Source organism: Choristoneura fumiferana, chromosome 4 (assembly GCF_025370935.1).
Source record: "Choristoneura fumiferana chromosome 4, NRCan_CFum_1, whole genome shotgun sequence".
In the NCBI taxonomy this organism is placed as follows: domain Eukaryota; kingdom Metazoa; phylum Arthropoda; class Insecta; order Lepidoptera; family Tortricidae; genus Choristoneura; species Choristoneura fumiferana.
In genome coordinates this window covers 4,946,146-4,968,085 of record NC_133475.1, presented here as the reverse complement: position 1 = coordinate 4,968,085, position 21,940 = coordinate 4,946,146, and the positions used below count along the sequence as shown (strand labels likewise).

Here is a 21,940-nt window from a genome sequence, read left to right as displayed (position 1 = left end):
ACACCTGGCAACTTGGCACTAAATTGACACAATATAGTTCATCCCTCATTAGTTTTCGGATTAAAATATTATATGATTTGTTATCACTCCCAATACGTACACTGCTCAATGTATTTCTAGTGTGATAAACTTAATACGGCAAATATATTTACTCATCAATATTTTTTCTTTCTTTTGGGCGAATGTAGCATTAATGGAATGATAATATCGCTCGAGGCTCGTCGTTTTCTTCATTTTCCTAAAGATTTACATTACAAAGAAAAAGACAATCGATCTTCTGTTTCTAGTTCCAACGACATTAGCAAACTAGTTTAATGGTTCATCGCTATCGGAAGCCAACTCAACTGTTCCAGCTGGCCCTATACTACGAAGTGCAAAATTAGAACTTCGTATCTTGCCGTTCCGCTAACGCTTATATTATTTAATACGAGAGTGAGAGGGACGGTACGATACGAACTTCGATTTTCGCAGGAGCTCCCCTGTCTGCTTCTTTTTTATTCTCGGTGCCTCCCTCCAACATGTTCGCTTTGGGGCAAAGTTGCCAGGTCGTCGGTATCTAGTCTACGAGAACAGAGCAGCACCAACCTGCCAGGGATCTATCTCTTCGAAATTCTCCAGATTCTTATTGAACGCGTAACGTCGTCTTACCTGAAACGTACCACTTCTAAGCCTAGGGTCAGAGGACGCTCGTTCCGCACAGCACGGCCATATGCCGCATATTCGTAAACGTGCCGCAGTTCTTATGCATTTACGGCTCTTTCTCAGTTGTCCAGTACGAAAGAGACGCTTAGCAAAAAAACAAAAGGGTACCACTGCAAAAGACTAGTGATGTGCCGGATTATTAGGATAGGAATCAATATTCGCGGATACGGATATCAAATTATTATTTAGTGCCGCTACGTGTGAACATAGATTAAAAGTTGATTTCAAATATTATATATTTGCATTTGTTATTCAAGTTACTATTTTTGTTCAAATAAACACCCCTGCAATAATTTTTCACCAGAAATTTAAACAGCAAAGTCCCGACGACTGGCTGAAATCATCCGGAATCACTTTAAGGGTCTACGCTAGCTGACGGGGGTTTGCATGGAGCGGGTGGACGACTATGGAAAATAGGATGAGCAGCGCTAATTGCACGCTTGCGTCGGATTTTACCTTTACCCGCAGGCGTGCGCCCGCTCCGTGCACCCGCGCCAGCTAGCGTAGGCCCTATGATACCTTGTGTACTCGTATTACAAGATGTATGATTTTAAGAAAAAAAAAAGAACGAATTGACCTCAATGGTATTTTGCTGCCACTTATCTTTGATATTTGGATATATTTAATTATTTTTTTTCACAAAAGATCCGCTAGAAAGAAACAGATACGGATATCCGGTACATCACTACAAAAGACTAGCCGTTCCGTAGGCTGGTTTAAACCTAGGGATCTGCATTATTATCGGGTCTTTACCTGTGAAATCGTCACATTGAAGTGAGGCATGGCCATTGAAGGTTGGCGCTAGCGGTCTAATTCGCCATCTCTCTCTACCCTCAGCCTGTACCATTTGACGGAAAGAAGCAGTAAAAACGATTGCGATTTCAAGTGCGTTAGACAATATTGCCTCTGGTGGCCATTTCATGGGCAAGGATGCCATAGGCTTTATGGCCGGACGGTGCGGAACAAACGTCAAATATTATTATTTCCTCTGGCAAGAAATCACAAGTCATCTTCGCCCAAAAATAATTAGGTTCAATGAAAATTGACAAATTGATAATAATAATTAATTTAAAATTAGCTTGCCAGACGAAAACCCAACCATATTCGTCCATAGTTCGTATGGATAGTTAAAAAAAGTTTTAAATAAACTACTTTTTAAATGTTCAAAGGGGTAGAACTACATTTACATAGAGTTACTTTTACATCATATCTTACAGTAACATAATCATTATAATCACAACATGCTATTTTGGTGCGCAGTGTAAGGTTTGGTCACAAAAATTCAATTTATGGGTAAATATTTCTAACGGTTGCAACTAAGTGATTTTACATTACAATGGAAATAAAGCATACCGCGTTTACCTATTTACTAAATAATTACACGACTACACGTCTATTCGTACAACATATGACTTCCTATGACAAAAGAAAAAAATACGTTTCCAATGTTTTCTAGATAATCCAACTGATTGACTAAACTAAGATTTTTTTACTTAGGAATCTATCCAACTAAAAGAGAAAGCCTAATTAATTGGTTTAAGCGCGGTGGTTGTTTTTACACGCCTCATAGTATAATTGAACACACATATTTTTATAAAGTTACCTTTTTTATAGACGAGTAGATTATCGAGGTTGGAAAAAAATATTAATGTATATAGGGTAAATCGTCAATTACTGGCCACCTTATACTAAAAATGAATTCTATAAAATATAATTTATTTTAGTATTATGGTGGCCAGTTATAGAAGGATGGCCAATAATTGACACGTTATACTAAAAAATTACTCTGTTTTTAACTAGAATTCATTTTTAGTGTAAGGTGGTCAGTAATTGACGATTTACCCTATGCCCTTCTCACACGCAATAATAGTTTCTAATAATGTAACTGTCGGACTAAATACAATTATTATTTTTACACAGAAATCTATCCAATTTATTTAAGTAAGTATCTAAAAAACTAGTAATGCTACCGGTACTCTCGCTAATCCTACCCAAGACGGCAACACACAAACCTGAAACGGGTTTACCTCTTCGAATATGTGCGGCGTGTATTTTGGCGGCACGGGGGCCGCGGCGGGCGGCGCGGGCGGCTCGCGCGCGGGCGGCGGCAGCACGTTGACCAAGCGGCCCGTGTTGTAGTTGCATTCGAGGGTGTACGAGCGGACGAGGCCGGTCGCCTTCAGGACTGCCACGCGGCCCGAGCCTTCGCGGGACATGCCGTCGCGCCGGTCTCTGTGGGGAAAACAGGCCGTTACATTATTGCTCTGCTCTGCATATGCTGACGCTGTCACCTAGTCGCAATTTTTACAGTACAACTAGAATGTTAATGTCGCTCGGGATTCGTCGGTTTTCTTCGTTTTCCTGAAGATTCAAATGAGTAAGAAATGAAAACCGATCTTTTGTTTCGAATTCCGAATGATTACCAAACTAGTATGTTAAGTGTACCTACTATACTTAGTTTTTATATGGGATTTCACTGTTGATGATTTATTTCTTAATGGAAACAATTTTGTGAAAGTTTGAGAGTACAGCCCGTGGTACGTTAATGTGGCGCTGGCCGTTAACGAACGCGCTCGCTAGTCAGCGTTATGCTTGTCCCCCCGGCCCGCCCCGCGCATCGCTCAGTATCTAATAGTTAATGGTAATAGCTGAGAAGGTTGTTATTAAGCTGACTGATGTATATTAATTTGAATTTAATCTTTATCTTTGCAAGTTGAAACAAGTGTACTGAATTCAAGCCTCGTTGTATTCTTGTAGAGCTGACAAAATAACTTAAAAAAATACAATAAGATGATCTAAAATTATGTATCATAATACAATGCCAAGAAAAGGGTTAAAGCGAGGGGTAAAAGCTAATTATATTGTTTTAGTGAACTCAAAGTATGATCGTGTACGCATCTGTCGTGTGTGCGTGCGTGTGCGGTGTTCTTATGCGTGTGCGTGTGCTCACTTGAGATACATGTTCCGCTCGGTGAAATTGCAGGAGGAGAAGTGGAAATGCAGATTGTTGAGAGACATGATGCGCGGCAGCAGCATGCACTCCACGCTTGATTCCGCATCCTCGAAGTGGTTGCCGTACATGAAGATGCCTGCACAAACCATATAAGTGGGTAAATCAATTTTTTAGTGTAGCTCGTTGCCATGGTAACGTCTCCTGAGTTACTTATTACAAGATTTTATGGGGTACAAATCCAGTAAAAGTTAAGAGTTGTGACAGTTTCAAGGCAATTCCTTCATGGCTCATCTAATAAGCATGCTAATATATATATATATATATATTTATATATATATAGTCCTCCTCATCGGTTTCGATGACGGTGACCCCACAAAACTATACTCTATGAATTAAGACGCCTATTGTGGGCTCTGATATGGCTGGCTAGGCCGAATTTACTTTTAAATACTCTCCTACACGCGTGACAGTACAGTTGCCCAGCTGAGTTGTATGTATACGTGTAGGAGGACTTGGGTCTTTCTTTACGTAGTTAGCGTTTTACGTCTAACGCCCCTCCTCAAACAATTCGATGCCCTTCGAGATGGTAGATCGCCAAGACGACCCGCCCTGCAGCAAGTTCCTCCAGCATGCTAATAGTATACATTGCAAACATTTTTCTAACAGTGTTTGACTGAGCTGATGTCTCCTAAGGTCTTGAGTTAAGGGACAGGATAACAAATACTAAAAAGTTGATTGTCCCAATCCCAAGTAATCATCACATAGTGCAGTCACTTAAGCGAAAAAAGGGGTCAATCTCGGAATTAGAGAGATATTTGTAAACGCGTATACACCTTCACTTAGTTTTTCTTAAAGTTGTCTCGAAAGTCTCAGGGGCTGTTTCACCATCCGTTCATTAGTGTTAACTGACGGTTAAATGTGATGCCGTCTCCGTCTATTCGAACAAAACAAATAGAGACAGTATCACATTTTACCGTCAGTTAACACTAATCAATGGATCGTGAAACAGCCCCTCAATCTCCTGTCTGGGCCGTAAGTTATTCAAGGCCAACGTTACAAAAATTTGTTTTTCGCGATTATCTCGGTTTCTATGTCTATATATTTGGCTCCAGTGATGTTAATATTCAATATTAAAAAATATAGAGCATAAAATTTGAGACAAATATTGTTTCTTGTGTTCATACGCGCCAATCATTTTTGAGATAAAAGACAGCGTACATGCGAAAATATGTTTCGTTTTTACCATTTTGGCAACGAAACCCTATGTAAAATGTTTTGAAATTTAGAATTACAGACCTTTTTTGGAGGCATGTCCGTGCAGATCGACGTATAAGAACAAGCCGGACTCGGGTTCCTTGGGCAGCGGTTTGGGGGCCGGCGGCGGCGGGGGCTTCTTCTTTTGCCGCGCCACCGGGGACTTTGGCAGCGCTGGCGGCGGCGGTGGAGGCTAAACGGAAACCAGATTCATATCTATCTATCTTCCAATATATAAAATTCTCGTGTCACAGTGCTTGTAACCAAACTCCTAAATGGCTTGACCGATTTTTAAGTTTTTTTTTGTGTATATTCGGTAGGTCTGAGAATAGGACGTTAACTATTTTTCATACTATAATAAATAAAAAGCGATCGCCGAAATGTATGAACGCTCATAATTTGCGAACGACGGCACCGAATTGGACCATTATTTTTGTTTTTGTATTGTATTCGTTATTGTCAGGACAAGGTTTGTGCTAAACAAAATAAAAAAGACTGGAACGGGGGCGAAGCCGCGTGCAACAGCTAGTTTGGTATGAATGAAGTACTGATATGTTTGCGGAGTCTCATACCAATGATTTTTTCGGCCGAGTACTGCGTTGCTAACGTTGTTGTTACAGAGGCTTGATAATGCGAGAAAGCATTCTAAAAGTATTCTATGCAAAAATAGAAGGTAGAATAAAGTGAATGTTTTTGATTTCTCCCTCTTATATTTATGTGTCACGTCAATATCACTGTTAAAGTTTTTGATTTTGTTTTTGTAGTTATGTTATGCATGATCTGTAAAAATATGTATTTGTTGACTTTTCAAGTTTGGATGCCCAAATTTATATGTAAGTGTAACATCAGTTTTGTGCCTACAACATTATTCAAAGGACCCCGGACTTAAAGTACGGAAAATGTGGTTTCAGTTAGATATCCTACCTGAGATTTTTAATATGTTATAGATTTCAAAATCCTTAACAAAAATGTCTAAAAAAACTAAACCAAACTCTGAAAGGGACTCGGAAACAGATGAATCTAGAGCATATCAAAATCTCAGGATATTTAACTGAAACCACATTTTCCATACTTTAGGCCCGGGGTCCTTTTACTAATATTACACAACTTGGGAATTTTCAAAAAACGAGCCTACTCTTTTCTCAAAGGGCCCGCAACGCATCTGTAATTCAACTCATGTTATTGGTGTCCATAGGCGGCGGTGAATGCTTTCCATCAGGTGATTTCCGTGCTCGTTTTCCCCCTATGATATAAGAAAAGAAAAAAATATATAAATGCATAAGTTTGTAAATAAATGTGCACGTGTGTATGTTTATTCTTATAAGCTAAAACGGCTGGACCGGAGTAAAAATCCAAAAAAATTCAACCGCTAGTATTAGAGACAAAATAAATTTGGTGCGGCCATATGCAATGTTACTGACTATGTCATCATCATCATATCAGCCGTAGGACGTCTAGTGTTGGACATAAGCCTTCCCCATACACATGACATTATGTAATTTGGGAAATTAAAATGCAACTGCGACTTAATGGTTTAAGAGCGAACGAAGCGGGTAGAGTCCAATGTTTTGATTAGTTTATTTATTTACCATGGGCGGGCTCGGTTCGACAGCTCGGGGCGCGGGCGGGACGCCGATATCGCCGCTCTCGCCCGCCGACACAGCTACACTGGCCGTCGACACTGGCTCTAACAGCTTCTGCAAAACCGAAACTTGATGATAGACGCGCAACGATTGGTCCTACGCAAATCAACGGGGATTGTGCAAATCCGCGTATCTACCGTAAGTAAATACCGCGTATCTGCACTATGTGTAGTTTTTCAGGCGATCGAATTTCATATTTGAATTATTTTACAAAAGGAAAGTCAGATACGTGCAATTATTCTAGGCTACTTACACGGATTTGCACTATCCCCGAAATTGTAAGATTTATATTTTAAGATTACGTTTTGCAATCATTTTTTGTACGTAGATTTATTTATTTATTTTCAAGGTTCGATATTTCACAACGCTATTATTAAAATGAGTATAAAAACTATGATTCTTAAAAAAGTTTAGAATGTGTAAGGTGACTAGGATGTTTTTATTTATTACGACATAATTTTTTTGGAACAAATTTACTTACAATTTCTTCATTATTCTGTGTAATTATGTAACGTTTAAAACAGTTGGTGCAGAAGTAGACAACCTCTCCTTTCTCCGCGGGCTCCATATCGTGCAACTGTCAAAAAAACGTAAGCATCACACAATGACGCCTTAATAAAATTGGAACTTCGATATTTAATCAAAGAGATTAACAGCAGTACATATTGCGGAAGACAGCCCAACCGTTCACGTATCCAGGATATTATATTTACAATGTATACTCGTAAGTAGGGTTGTAACGGAGGCCTTCTTAGCGGAGGCGGAGGCGGATGCGGAGGCTACGAGTTTCGCCTCCGCGGATGCGGAGGTTAACGGAGGCGGATGCGGAGGTGAAAGTGGATGTGGAAAAAATAGAAGTTCATGCTTTATACAACTCAAAAATCTTTAAAATTAAAAAAAAAACTGCCAAATCTCACTTGTTTTCGGCGTTATCGTGCATGTGACTTAAATAAACAATTACTTTGTACAAAATCACTAAAAAAATCGCGGTATAATTAAACATATATATTACAATTTCGTACGTCCAAGCAACGAGACAGGTTGATTCCTGTCGTGTGTTATTTGACATACGCCCGCCCCCACCCCGACCGCGATCCCGCTGCGCGCCGAGATAATGAAATGAGAAATAAACCTCCGTTATAACTCCGCAAAAAAATTTGCGGAGGCGGAGGCGAAGATACGATTTCTTGCGGAACTTCCGCAGCAACGGAGGCGGAGGCGAAGTTCCGTTACAACCCTACTCGTAAGTACTTCAAGAAAACTGCTGACGACCGCTGCGTCAAATTTTGACAGGAATTATTTTTAAGATAAATTGTCATCATCTACAGACTAGTCATTTTATCAGGTAATTGAGATATATAAAAAAAGGAACATCACATAAGCAGGCAAGTAAGGAACTAGTGGGAACGGGTTACATGTAGGACTCTTCGTGGTGTTCCTAGCTACGGGACTGAAGACATACGTAATAGATCTGGCTCTGCTTGGCCTGTTCGTGCGTCTGTTGTATCTGCTGCTGCTGCTCGCGGTACTCGTCGATGGTCTTGCTGACGGGACAGCCACCGCGGGGCTGGTGGAGGTGCCGGGATTATGGAGGGTAACGTTAAATAAGTAGGAGACAAGGTGTTACAAGGGATTTTAGTGACCGTCGCTATTTATTAAATTGACAAGGTTGTTATTCTTGTTACGTTAATAACTATAAGCAAGTTGATTTCGGAGAGAATGGGAAAAAATACAGAAAATAGTTCTACATTATGGATTACAGGAAAACATATAAGAAGTAAATGGTCACCAGAATCACGCTGTATACCGAAGGAGATTGGATTTTTTTCTTCTAATAGAAACGTTTACATTTAACGAGTAAAAACCGGCGAGTTTTCTTACATCTCAGGACTACTAATGTTTTCGACTTAATTATTATGACGTACAGTAGAATGAAACTGGCTTTTATTCGCCGAATACGTATTATGTATTACGCGTCATATTGCGAAGGTACGTGTTTGACTCTTTATGTGACTTTCCACTTTACCAGTCGTACAACTGGCACTGAGATCGTACTGACCAGGTCGGCGGTGAATCCGGGCACGGTGCCCGCCAGGCCGGGCATGGTGTCGTGCAGTTTGGCCACGGCGCGCCGGCAGTCGTGGCACCAGCCCACGCGCACGTTGCCGGTCCCGGCGTCCGAGCTTTCACTATGGAGAGACATGGTCTTAAATGCAGGGCCAACATGGGCTAACCAGTAGGTACGGGGACAGGGCGTTACCTGAACGGGTGAGCGGATGTTTGCGTTGGAGTCTATGAGTTATGTCTCATTTAATCCATTTCCGACAGTTAGGCTTCAATGGTAAAGTGAAGCTCAACATCTCACTTAGGTATATGCCTCACTGTCATTAAATTGGATATTGAATAAGTGTGACAAGCCTACCTCCTTCGCTCACCGTTTCACTTTAAAAAAATAGGTAAGTACAGGCAGCGTCACTTCACATACCGCAATTATAATAAGATGAATAGAAATATCGTCGCCATATTTTCGCCACTCCTGTTAAAAATCCGTAAAACTTTTTTGAATATTCATAGATTTTATTTAATTGTATGACTCACCGGTGAGATTTAATACTTTTTGAAGCACGAAAGCTGAGTGCGAAGCCAAAAAAAAAATACGAGTATATAGCTTTCTAGCCATGAAGGCGCCTCGTGCTTTTTGTTAACGTAACATTTCTATTCCTTTTATTATCAGTTCTGTGTCTCATAAAAACTACAATCATAGTAACTGGTGCAACGCGCTCTTAATGGGTTTAAGACTACGAATAAATAATAAGTGAGGAAGTCTAATTTAAAGCATATTCGAAATAAGCTACTTCCAGAATAGTGTAACGCTTGAAGTGTACAGTGGATATAAACAAAAGCTACATAATACATTACTGTGCTAGACAATGTAGTTACAAGTACGAATACTCTGCGATGCAGAAGTTTCATACTACAGTCTAAAATGTGGACAACAGAATACAATAAAAGGCACAGCGTACGACTACTTTTTGTGGCGGCACGACAGGACCTGGATATCGTCAGGTGCAAATCCGCACGAGTATGTGACCAATTCATTTAATTTCCAATGTTAACTCCAAATTCGTTGAAATAAATCAAATACGAACGTGAAACCATTTCCTGTAAAACTACGCGCAGTGTAGATACGTGGTATTTACGCATGGTAGATGAGCGGATTTGCACTATCCCCGGACGTTATATGGATATAGGTCGCTATTGCAGCGGTGTCCTCATAATTGCTTTATCAGTTAACTCTTTATGAATGGGAGTAAAAATAAGCCACATATTTGTCTGACGTGACGCGTCAGGGCGGTATTTATTTAGTATTAGAGAAAGAACATAAGCCATCATGCCACGGGCTGGACTCGGGCGTGGCGAGTGTCTTTCCTGCTCATTGCGTGTGCTGCCAGGTAAGCATTATGCAGCGAGCGTTTCGGCCGCGCAATGAACAGAGAACACGCGGCCTCAGAATACATTGCTTCAGATAACTATAAATCGCACTATATCCAATGTTTGCAACTGATACGTCCCTGACGCAGCACAACGCGTCAGATAAACCGTCAAATAAACCCAGCTTAAGCCACATAAAGTAATCGTGCGTGTGCACAAGTATTACGCGACGGATTGGGACTCCATGAGCAGACTGATGCTGTTCTTGAGCGCGTCCCGCAACGGGCGCAGCGGGTTGACGCCCGGGATGTTCAGTTCCTCGCTCGTGCTCAAGTGGACGTTGGATCCGAGGCACGACCTGACCACACACTTGTTAGGCTACGTACGCACTATGCAGCTAAAGCGCTCGGTTGTTTTATGCGATAAACGCTGCGTTTGACGTACATCAATTTTGTATCAGATAATCTATACCTAAAGCCATCCACGAAGACGCGTGATTTTGACATTACCGACGTTGTAATAAGAACCACGGCACGCGTCATCGTGAATTACTCTACCTACCAAACACCACACAACAAACAAATAACAAACATGCGCTTGCCGCTGCGCTCACCGCGTAAGACGTTTGGTAATCAGATTGCCTGATGCAAAATTGATGTGAGTCAAACACATTGCGTTTAACGCAGCGTTTATCGCATAAAACAACCGAACGCTCGATAGCCCTATCGATCATTAGGACAAACATTACATTAGGACAAAAGACGTTAGGCGATACGATATAGACACCTTTTCGAGAACCCGTCGTATCGCCTAATGTCGTTTGTCTTAATGTAATGTTTGTCCTAATGATCGATTGTCCTAACACCTGAAACTGAAAATATAACAGAACGAACACCTCATGCTTTGGATTATCTATTCTGTGGCTTTGGTTACTAAGAATGGGTTAGAAAAGGTTTATTAAAAAAAAAACTAAAAAGTAATTTCAGTGTAATAACAATTAATGATCGAGAGTCCTATCGATCATTAGGACAAACATTACATTAGAACAAAAGACGTTAGGCGATACGATATAGACCCCTTTTCGAGAACCTGTCTTATCGCCTAATGTCGTTTGTCCTAATGATCGATTGTCCTAACACCTGAAACTGAAAATATAACGGAAACAACTCATGCACTAAGAATGGGGTAGAAAAGGTTAGGTTTATTAAAAAAAAAAACCTGAAAAGTAATTTCAGTGTAATAACAAATTAATGATCAATAGTCCTATCGATCATTAGGACAAACATTACATTAGGACAAAAGACGTTAGGCGATACGATATAGACCCCTATTCGAGAACCCGTCGTATCGCCTAATGTCGTTTGTCCTAATGATCGATTGTCCTAACACCTGAAACTGAAAATATAACAGAACGAACACCTCATGCTTTGGTTACTAAGAATGGGTTAGAAAAGGTTCGCTTGAGAAAGAGGTGGCGTGCTAAAACCGCGCGGTAAAATTTGCTTCTTTTAACTTCTTTTTGATCGATATTTCGAACCAAATGAATGTTTTGGGCAAATAATTTCATACCTAAAACTCCTGGGAATTGTTCGCTATATATTGTGTCGTGTTACCTGAGCACGTTGTCGTTAAGCAGCGAAGGGCACTCGGGTTCGTTGACGGAGTTCGGGAACGAAGAGTCGCTCGTCTGGGACGGCATTTCCCGCAGCTTCATGTCGCATACCTGTCGTCAAAGCATCACGACTTGATTGGTCAGTTTAACAGATACTACCCGGTAAAGATTATCAGCCGTAGGACGTCCACTGTTAGACATAGACCTGCCCCATAGACCTACAGTTGCTTCGATTGGCAGCGGCTTGCATCCACCGCGAACCCGCAGCTTTAACCAGGTCATCCGTCTATCTCGTTGGTGGACGTCCTACGCTGCGCTTGCCGATCCGCGGTCTTCATTCGAGAACTTTTCGGTCCCACCGGCCTTTCCCCGTGCTATATGCACGAGAGTATGGCCTGCCCATTGCCACTTTAACGAGCAAATTCGCTTGGCTCTGTCGATGACCCTCGTTTTTATAAGAATCTCCTCATTTCTGATTTGATCCTGCAGAGAAATCTCGACCGGATAAAGATATTGGTTAAAAAATTGAGAATGACTAGGAATTTATAAAAGTGCGTTAGACCAAGTTACTGTAACGATATGGTTATAGTAGTTTGGTGCACGTTACGCTAAGAATTTTCTCGAGAATCCTTGGTGTTTCTGTGTAATTGGAATTACAAGTTTGGTTTATGATAAATAATAGGTATGGGTGCAATGGGGCTTTCAAAACGTATTTTTTTTTTAATATTAGAGAAAGTTATTATATCAATGGTAGTGACATCCTTGGAAGTCTGTGTGCGCAAAAATGACAAATACTCTAATATGATTTTTCCCGTATTGTAATTTTAGTGTACGCGCTTATCGGATTAACTGCACTCATCACGTTTAGCCGCCGTAACGGCATAAATTAATTTTTTATCTAAAGCACTCAGCGCTTTCGAGAAGCGCTTAGTTTTAGATTAATCGCGGCGCGTGCATTAGGTATCGAAAACATAAAATAGACAATGCTTGTTGCTAACCGGAGCGAATGCTAGTACCACCTAAGGGCCTCCGCTAACTCGTGCGGGTTCACGGCTTGGCTTGGCGCCGCGTGCTTAGTTTCATGTCATCTAATCTAATAGAGCAGCGCTGCGTGAGGCGGGTTTCTGCTCTATTGAAGCCTATTGACTCAGCACGCCGCGTCAAGCCAAGCCGTGCACTCTCGGGAGTTAGCGGAGACCCTTACAAGTAATTTCAGACTTCGTCTGCTTAATAAACAGTTACGGCGTTAATCTCGACCGAGACGTAGACACTACTAAGGCTTTAAATTGGTACGAAAAAATCCGGAATCAGGGCTTGAATGTAGTACCTATTAATAATACTGGTATTAAACCGGTGTAATGTGCCAGTTAGCCTCGGGCACCGGCGTGTAAGAAGTTCTCACGCACACTATTTGAGTGACCAGTCCCTCTAAAAGTAGAAGGCTAAACATTTTAATTTCCTTTAAAATAAGCTACCTGTTCAGCTAAATTGGAGGCTTCCTTAGACAATCCTTTGGCGGCAGGCATGGTTTGCTTGGAGCTCTCCGCCGTGGAAGGTCGCTTGAGGGTCGTCGACGATTTGTTGCTCGCCACCTTGCCTTTGAACGGGGATTTCTTCTTCTTCGCTTCTAGCAGCTGTTGTGTAAGGGGTAGTGTGGATGACACATTCGATATGGATAGTTAAGTGTTAGAATAAAGAATAGTAAAGTGATACTCCGAATTATAGTCACCATATTAACGGATACTTCGAAACGTGAGATGGATGTAGGGGTTTCATTTATAATAGCTACAGACAATTTGTAGCTCAAATAAATAATTCTTATTCACACTTTTACTTTTAACGTGAAGCTTGGGTGCTGACAAACTTGAGCATTTCAGCGAATGTTACATTACAGGTAAATAAACAGGAGTGTTTTAGAGAGCATTCTAGTGAGCGCTCTGGCAAAACGACAGTAAATTTGCTTTGAGCTCGGCAACATGCATTCGGATGCATATCACCGTGAATAATAAAATTTTTGACGAGCATTACTAGAGCGTTCCCGAGAAGGATCGAGTAAATGTTTGTAGCAATGTTTGGCTCTATGCTTGGATCTGTTCTTTATTCAGTTCGACAAATTTAAAAACGGCGAATGCTCGTTGTTCTGTTACAAGTAAATGCTCAAGTTTATCAGCATGTTTTTAGCTATTGTTGATATGGATTGAGTAAATATGGCTTCAACTATGACAGCAATCTAATAGACTGAAACGGTACATGCAGGCAAGCTACAGGTAAATGATTCCAATGAACGTACAGTCTGTGTACGTACAGGGAATGTACACAATTTCGGCATGAATTAATGAACACCGGAAATTTGGAGGGGAAATGTGTTTTTGTATTATAATTTAATTGTCCTATGCGTACCTCGCCGCTCTCACTGATGTTTTGAATACTACGAGACGTGAAGCTTTTGCTGTCTTCTAACGTGTCTTCTTTTTCACAGCCAAAATGATAATACCTGAAAAGGCATGACCATTTAATTTTATTAATTCCACCATTATGTGCGGTGAAATGTTATCTTCGTCATTAAATTTTTAATGTGGACTTTCTACTAAAATTTAGTTAATTAAGATAGTTTAGATTGAGGGACCTATTTTTAGACTTGCCCTAAATTACAAATACAAATCGAGAAGTAAAAAAAAATACAGCTTTTAATACTTTTGTTAGAGAACTGTAGCTTTTGTAGTAATAGTCTTTAACTTTACTTTTGCTCTAAAAAATATACAATTTACATTTTAGCAATTGGGATCGGTCTCCGCGTTCCCAATACAGTGAATGAGAGCAGTTTTTTTTATTATCATAAATTCTAATGATGAACAAACCTTATCAACGCCCTGGACGCATAAACCGTCGGATGGTACAACAGCGACGGGTTCAAATACATCCTGTTCAGGTTAACCCCCCTCGTGTCGGTGCGATAGTGTCCGCGCGCAACCCCGTCGGGATTCAGAAAGGGGATCAGTTTGAACACGTATAGCTTGCGCAGTTGGATCGCGATGGGATCATTGCGAGTCAAGAGGAGGTTGAGGAAACCGTTGAATACGAAGCTCGAGGGGGTCTCGCCGGGGTGGACGCGCGCCGATATGAATATCACCTGTTAATATAAGTTTTTGTTATATATTCGTAATAAATAATAATTAAAATATCCCTTAATCGGACAAGTTCGGCTCGCATAACTGTTGAAATCAATTGTTAGCCATAACTCTTTTTCTCTGAATACATTAATTGTTCATAACTGTTATATAACAAAATAAAACTAAGTTATAGACTTCCACAGGTGACCAATTTAAAAAATATTTGACCTGTTGAATGTTCAATTACTTAAAATTAAAGGAAATCAAAAGTTGCTCAACAAAAAGGTTGCATAAAATTGTTATATAAAATTGTTACACATTGTTTAATTTCTTCGTTATTTAAATAAGTACCTTCTTATTCTGGAACTTGAAAGGTCTCTCTTGGCTGTCGGGGAATAGGTTTTTGAGGCGATCCTCGCGCGTCGTCGTTATGCCGTGGTGAGAGGTTATCGTAAGCAGGTCCACTCGCCTGCCTATTACAAATATTTTTTTTTTTACATTTTTACTTGTAAGTAAATGATTTCCATCCAAGTAACTACTTCAGTGACTGAGGAATGGGCAAAGTAGTGTGGAAATGAAGAGGCCTTTACCCAGCAGTGGGTGGATGTGGGCTGATTTGATTGATCGAACTAGTTCTGTGTTCAAGCCAAGATGTCTATAAGCCTTCTAAACGAATAAGTCAAAAATACAATCAGGGTCTTTACGGTACACAATAGACCATGCACTGACATGCGTAAGTCATTAGAGTAATTACTGTCCGTCGATGAAATAGGGGTTTATACGGTTCAGCACAATAAATGACTAAATTGCATGCGGACCGTGAGAATGACATCGCGTAAGTACCATTAGGTAATTAACCAGTGTCCGTAGGGGAATACTGGTGGTTCATGGTTTACGGAAATAAATGAACAAACTAAATTGCAGTTTGGTGAAACACATTAATTAAACGGACCGTGAGAATCGGACTCGCGCAGTCGCGTACAACTCTGAAAGTACCTATGTAAAAATATGTGTTATAAACGGCGTATTTATAAAAAAACCAGTGCTAAGAGAGCCCAGCTTCTAAATAAATGTACACGGTGTAGGTAATTTCATATTGGTTTGTCAAGTTGGGACCCTACTTAATTTTATTTTTTGTTTGTGGAGCGGCAATGAAAATAAATATTATGTATAAATTTCAGCAGTTTATTTATTACTATTCTTAAGACACCCACCCAGTGATGCACAAACAACAGACAGACAGACGGACAGTCATCATCATCAGCCAGAAGACGTCCACTGCTGAACAAAGGCTTCCCCATTAGAACGCGACATGAACGACAACTCGCCACTTGCATTCACCGGTTACCCGCAACTCTCACGATCCAGTCAGAAAGACAGTGTCGCCAGCTAGCCGAAACCAGTAAACGGTGTTGACGATTTGCAGCCACCTCTGCGCCTATTAGTTGGCTAATGTCCATCTCTAGTGCTAATGTTCGAGCCTATTCGGCACAAGACAAAAAAATATTTCATAACAAATTTACCTTCAAGCGAATAGATGAGGCATTCCCTGCAGTAGTAAATATCATCGGGTGACTGCGGTGCTGGTATAGGCAGCATTTTTAGATCGATCGAGTTGAGCGCGATCTGGAGTTCCGCGAATGAAAACGGGTAAGTGAATGCGAAGAACGTGGTCGCCTTCAGGTTCTCGCATGTCTTGTACTTGAAGCTCAGTGTGAAGGTGTTGTCGTCCATCTAGAAAGAATCGGTAAACAGTAATTTTGGTTTCTATTTTTAACATGTTCCGCCCCGGCAACGGTCTACGGTATGAGCTTAGTAGACCGTCTACTAAGCTCATACGCTATGCCTCCACATATCCCACATCAGTCACTTCTATGCAAGTGACACTACGTATCAAAATAACGTAATATGTGTCAAAATAATTCGTACCTTCTAAATATGGCATAGCGCATGTCCCACAGCAGTCACAAATACGTGTCACTGGCATAGGAGTAAGAACTAAAAAGTCACATACGTTGTGTCACTAGGGCCGAACGTCTTAACGCAACATTCCCAAATAACGCATTAAACCACAAATACCTTTAATATTATAAATACAAAAATTTATATAAGTCTGTTTGTTCGCTGAAACGATTTAGATGAAATTCGGTGTACAGATAGTTTCGAGCCCTGGGAAGGATAGGATAGGTTTTATACTGGAAAATTGCGAATTTTGTGTTAAACTAATTCAACGTGAATAGAGTCGCGGGCAACAGTTACTAATAAATGTGCTTAATTTAAACATATTTCACTAAAAAAAAAAAAAAGATTGCTAGTTGGATCTCTAATAATATATAGGTTAGATATTCAGATATTCTTATAGGAACAAGTATTACCGAGATGTATGAACACTGCATTATGTTATTTTATTATTGGTAAAATCCCATAGGAATTAAAATTAATTTGCAGAATTTTAATTCAACTATCAGACACCATATAGGTATACATATAAAGGCTAGCATTGATAAAAATGAGAAATTGGACAAACTTACAGACCAGAATTGTTCATAATTGGTTGTTCTCATTTCCTAGGCCTACTTAGCCAAAGTTCTAACTGGTATAGTTAGTTTATAGTACTTACAGAGTGTACAGGCCGATCTCTTATTCTCTCCCACTGTGGTTTCCCGGGCAGGGTTCGAGTAACAGGAGCCATGCCTTGGTTGTACATCTTGCCTTGCTTGTTTAAATTTATCAGATTCAGCCGCACCTATAAGTCAAAAAAGATTCATCAAAAACATCCTATCAGTTAAATATCTTAGGGTCTCACTCAACTGCCCTACTCTTTCCATGAAGGGCCGGCAACAGATCCATAATTCATCTTATGTTATGGGCGTACATGGGCAGTGAGTGATGATTGCTTTGTGTGAGAAAAAAAAACTATACTACCAACTAAAAAGGGCCTACATGAGTTTCATTGGTGAATAAAAAAATTGTTATTAATAAATTCTTTATAACATAACACAATACACACAAACACTTTTCAGTCAGTTAAATGTATTTATATGTAAATGCATTTAATTTATTTTTGATTTAATTTTACCTACTGATAAACTCAAGTGGCCCTTATTTTCTTTTCACTGGTTATTTTGATTGATTGATTGAATGAATGAATGCAAACAAATGAGAAGTGGAAATTGCATATTGTCACTACTTTGAAAATAATCTCGTATCTGAAATCAATACATCAAGAAAATGGGCCCTTAAAATAATGTTCATAAAGTTCACTCAGAAAAATTATCAATTTCCGAGGTATGAACTTTTTTATAAGTAGTGATGAATTTAAAACCTTTTGAAATGCTCTCACATTTTATGATTTGAAATTATTTTTAATTATTTACCGTAGCACCTGGCTCCTTGGCCTGGATCCCAAAATAGAACCAGGTTCGATTTCCATTTTCAAACTCGGTTCCTGCACAATCTGGTCGTGTCCAGAGGTTGAACTCATAGTCAGGTGTTTCCGTTGCATTTGTTTTAGGATTAACTGTTGATGCTGCAATATTATAAGCACAGTACATATAATTAAAGCACTTTTCAGTAATAAATTAATATTATAAATGAATAATAAAATTGTAAGACACAGCTCACATACATAGCAGAATCAGCGGATCGGTCCTTGACTGAAGTAGCTGACCTACAAAGCAAATTCCCAATAGGATTGTGCTTAGTCGTCAAATATATTCGCTTCCCAACACTACTTATCATTCGTGAAACAAAATCCCGCTCTATTGACACTAATAAATGGGATGATTGTAGTGGCATTGGACTTTGAATTTTGGCAAAAAATAACTGTAAGAACCTTACCTATAAGCTCCGTAGGTACCCGCTCCACATGACCGAGGTTCCCAGAATCAAAATTATGAATAAAATAAAATCCACCGCACTCTATTATACTGTTATTATGATCCATATTTTAAGAATAAGTGGACTACATTATACAAAAAGTCGTAAATCAGTAGAGAATTTTGACGGTCTCGGGGTATACATTCACTTGAAGAATTTTATCCTTAGAATATTTATTTGAATCTGCATGTTTGCTAATTTCAAAATGACACTCAAAAACGGAGGCTACACTGTTTTTCTAAACAAAATTATGTAATTTTGTTGACATCGATTGACGGATAACAGCTGATTTGTTTTATTGGTGATCTTTTAATAATTTGAACGCGCTTCAAAAAATATTTACATATGAAATAAACTTCATAAATATAGGTTTTTTTTATTATAAATTTTATTTTATATCCCGTTCAGTAATATTGACATTCACTTTTTATTTGGATATGCACTTTATGCCACCATAAATTTTATTCAAGATGGCTACCGTGGGTGGCTGCATAACAAAGGAAAGCGGGCGGGTGTATGAAGACTGCCAGTGCGAAAAAAATATAAAAGCGCTCCGTTATCGCTTTTATTATCTATAATTTGCTTGATTATGAAAAAAAAAATTCTGTAATCAGCGCTTCATTTCGGCGTAAAACATGATTACAAATTATTAAAATCAATATTGTTTTGGTGTTGTTTTAAATTTTTTTCGACTACCCAGGTATTTTAAGTCGAGTCAACAACCCCTTCTATGTATTCTCAACTAAATTCTCAAGCAGAAAGAATCCTTACTTTCCTCTTTTCGCATCGCATAAGAAAATTTCCTTTATGTGTAAATCAGCACAGAGGTTTTACAATTGTTGTTTGGAATGGAATCTTCATTTTTGAAATAATTTGATCTTTTTGCATGCTGCGCCATCTAGTTTATCTTCTCTGCTTTTGATAGTACAAGCATCAGAAGCGTGTTAATAGATGTCGCTAAGTAAAAAAGAAACAGTATCGCCTACTCTACCATACTAGGAAGGATCCTGGAATCCTACATAGATTTTGAAGTACATTAGAGACAGATTCTAATATTTACGGACAGAAAAAAAAATGTTTTTTAAACTTTTACAAGCTTTTATTTAATTTTAGTTTCATCTGTCCCGTTGTCTGTCTGTAGTCAAATCTTGCAAGTTAAATTCGACTAACTTCCAGGATTGACTTGGATTTGGCATATTTATGTAAATTGCGTGAATACAATAATCTGGTAGTGGAATCCTGGTGGTCCGGCCAGGATCGTCTCTGTAGGACGGAACTCTTCAATGAACGGCATCGACTTGAAATTTGGTATGCAAATGTAGTTTGGGTGACAATGCAAGTAAAGTTGACAAAGTGCAGTCAGCAAAAAAAGCTTGTATTAAAAATGAAATTTTTACCAAAAACTTTATTTTTTATGTTGTAATGTGTTCGAAAGTAAGGCAAAGCGACCGACAAACTTAGTACTGTGGTATCATCATCATTATTATCATCCCAGCTTATATACGTCCCACTGCTGAGCCCAGGTCTCCTATCAGAATAAGAGGGCTTGGGCCATAGTTCCCACGCGGGTCCGGTGCAGATTGGGGACTTCACATACTCCATTGAATTGCTTCGCAGGTTTGTGCTGGTTTCCTCACGATGTTTTCCTTTACCGTTAAGCTCGCGGTAAATTTTAAATGTAATTTCGAACATGAATTTTGAAAACTCAGAGGTACCAGCCGGGGTTTGAACCCACGATCCTCTGTTTGAGAGGATAGATCAAGCCACAAGGCCACCGTTGGCTTTTTCAAAAATGTGAAATAGGATTTAAACATTAACTAGGTGCTTACTTTAATCACCATCGACCGAACTTACTATATACGTCCCACTGCTGGGCACGGGCCTCCTCTCAGAATGAAAGGGCTTGGGTTGTAGTTCCCACGCGGGCCCAGTGCGGATTGGGAACTTCACATACACTATTGAAGGTACTTTGATACATATTATAATGGTGGCATCGGTTCTCAACCTCTATCAGGCAATCTCTTTCTGTAGCACAGTCGAATGCAAAAATATAGGTACATCGACCGTAAATGTTTAGTGGCATAAAGGTGTATAGATATTTTTGACGTCTATATATATTACATACACATACAACCTTTATATATTTATCGTTTTTTTATAATTTTACTAGGTAGGTATCTTTTTGTTATGAAGATCCCTGGTGGAGAACAAATTATGATTTTATATTTGTTTTTTATCACAATACATAATGTCATTTTTTGCATTTTGTTTTTCATATTATTGTTAGGTAAAACAATAAATAAAATAAAAATATAAAATGCCAAAATGAAAAAAATACTTACAATAAAATCAAAATAAAAAACAACTTAAACACACTAAAATCTAAACACCTACAGCTACAAACTAAAAACCACCATTCCGCGTCGTACCTGGCTCAAAAGTGCCCATAACTCCAGCAGCATTCCCCACTGTAGGGCCAGCGCTATCTGCTGAACCAGTACCTAGGACCGGAGCGGGGGGCGCAACAACTGCCCCGAAGCCTGCAGCCCAGCTCCCACCAAAGATTTGGCCTCAGCACCCCAAGGACCAGCTGTTTCGACCGCAAAAGGCACGAAGTCATACGTCGGCTCCAAAGCTGAGTATTTGAGGTGCTTCAACCGCGCGGCATTCTCAGCCGCGGATCCAGGAGTCTTTGACGACTTCAACTACTACTTGTAACTGACATTTGTGTAATTTATGATGTATTATATCGAATGAACAATTAAAATTAACGAAGATGGCGGATGTAGACAATATCTAATTTTGTTATTTCTGTTTCTTTGCTAGTTGAAGTATAATTTTGATAGTGTTTTATGCGGCGATTAACCTTAACAGTGAACAGTGATCCCAAAATTTTATATTGCTCTCGAGTCTAACATTTTTTAATGCGCAAGTGGTCTCCACGTGGTTTCTGGAATTTTACTTACTATCAAGTTGCAAAAACTACAATCACCGTACAATGTCCCTCTTAAATAGAGTTTACCTTGACACTGGCGAAATTGCCCTATTAATTAGGACAGAAAAGCCATATTTTAAAAGAGAAGAAGATATATCGAATGAATAATTAAAATGAACTAAACTACCTAAATCTCTATGTATATACTTGTGTTTTCTGTACTGCTTACTGTGTTGGTGTGCAATAAAGAGTTATTGTATTGTATTGTAAATGCGCTTTTATCCACCACAGGTTGACTGGTAGAGATCCTTTAAAGCTTGTACCTTTACGCCTTTATAAATAAAATATATATACCTACATATAAATAAAATTTACTCGAGAAAACACATTCGTATTTTTGTAGAATAAGTATCATAAGAT

General features: G+C 39.3%; 1 protein-coding gene across 4 annotated transcripts; it reads right to left on the bottom strand.

The window, feature by feature from the left end:
• Positions 1–519: 519 nt before the first annotated feature.
• On the bottom strand, positions 520–19,085 carry LOC141427302 (cytosolic carboxypeptidase-like protein 5). Of its 4 annotated transcripts, XM_074086624.1 has the most exons (19): positions 18,547–19,085; positions 18,335–18,376; positions 18,084–18,235; positions 17,327–17,452; positions 16,230–16,440; positions 15,058–15,179; positions 14,455–14,726; positions 13,997–14,090; positions 13,072–13,230; positions 11,598–11,707; positions 10,211–10,342; positions 8,612–8,741; positions 8,015–8,119; positions 7,034–7,129; positions 6,499–6,606; positions 4,952–5,102; positions 3,653–3,791; positions 2,730–2,934; positions 520–648 (listed from the first exon to the last, which is right to left on the bottom strand). In XM_074086624.1, the coding sequence occupies exons 1-19, from the start codon at positions 18,650–18,652 to the stop codon at positions 562–564; spliced, it is 2,547 nt and encodes an 848-aa protein (XP_073942725.1). In that variant the 5' UTR covers positions 18,653–19,085; the 3' UTR covers positions 520–561. The 4 variants fall into 4 exon arrangements, with proteins under 4 accessions (XP_073942725.1, XP_073942728.1, XP_073942729.1 ...); XM_074086627.1 differs by lacking the exon at positions 8,015–8,119 and having other exon boundaries at positions 522–648; XM_074086628.1 differs by lacking the exon at positions 10,211–10,342 and having other exon boundaries at positions 524–648.
• Positions 19,086–21,940: the final 2,855 nt, after the last annotated feature.

Excerpts from the sequence above, each read along its gene's own strand:
- LOC141427302 (XM_074086624.1), bottom strand. The coding sequence starts at position 18,652 with ATGGATCATAATAACAGTATAATAGAGTGCGGTGGATTTTATTTTATT. Across the intron at positions 6,607-7,033 it reads CACAGAATAATGAAGAAATT|AAGCTGTTAGAGCCAGTGTC; the intron begins GTAAGTAAATTT and ends TCGGTTTTGCAG. Across the intron at positions 649-2,729 it reads CGCCGCACATATTCGAAGAG|GTAAGACGACGTTACGCGTT; the intron begins GTAAACCCGTTT and ends GGTACGTTTCAG.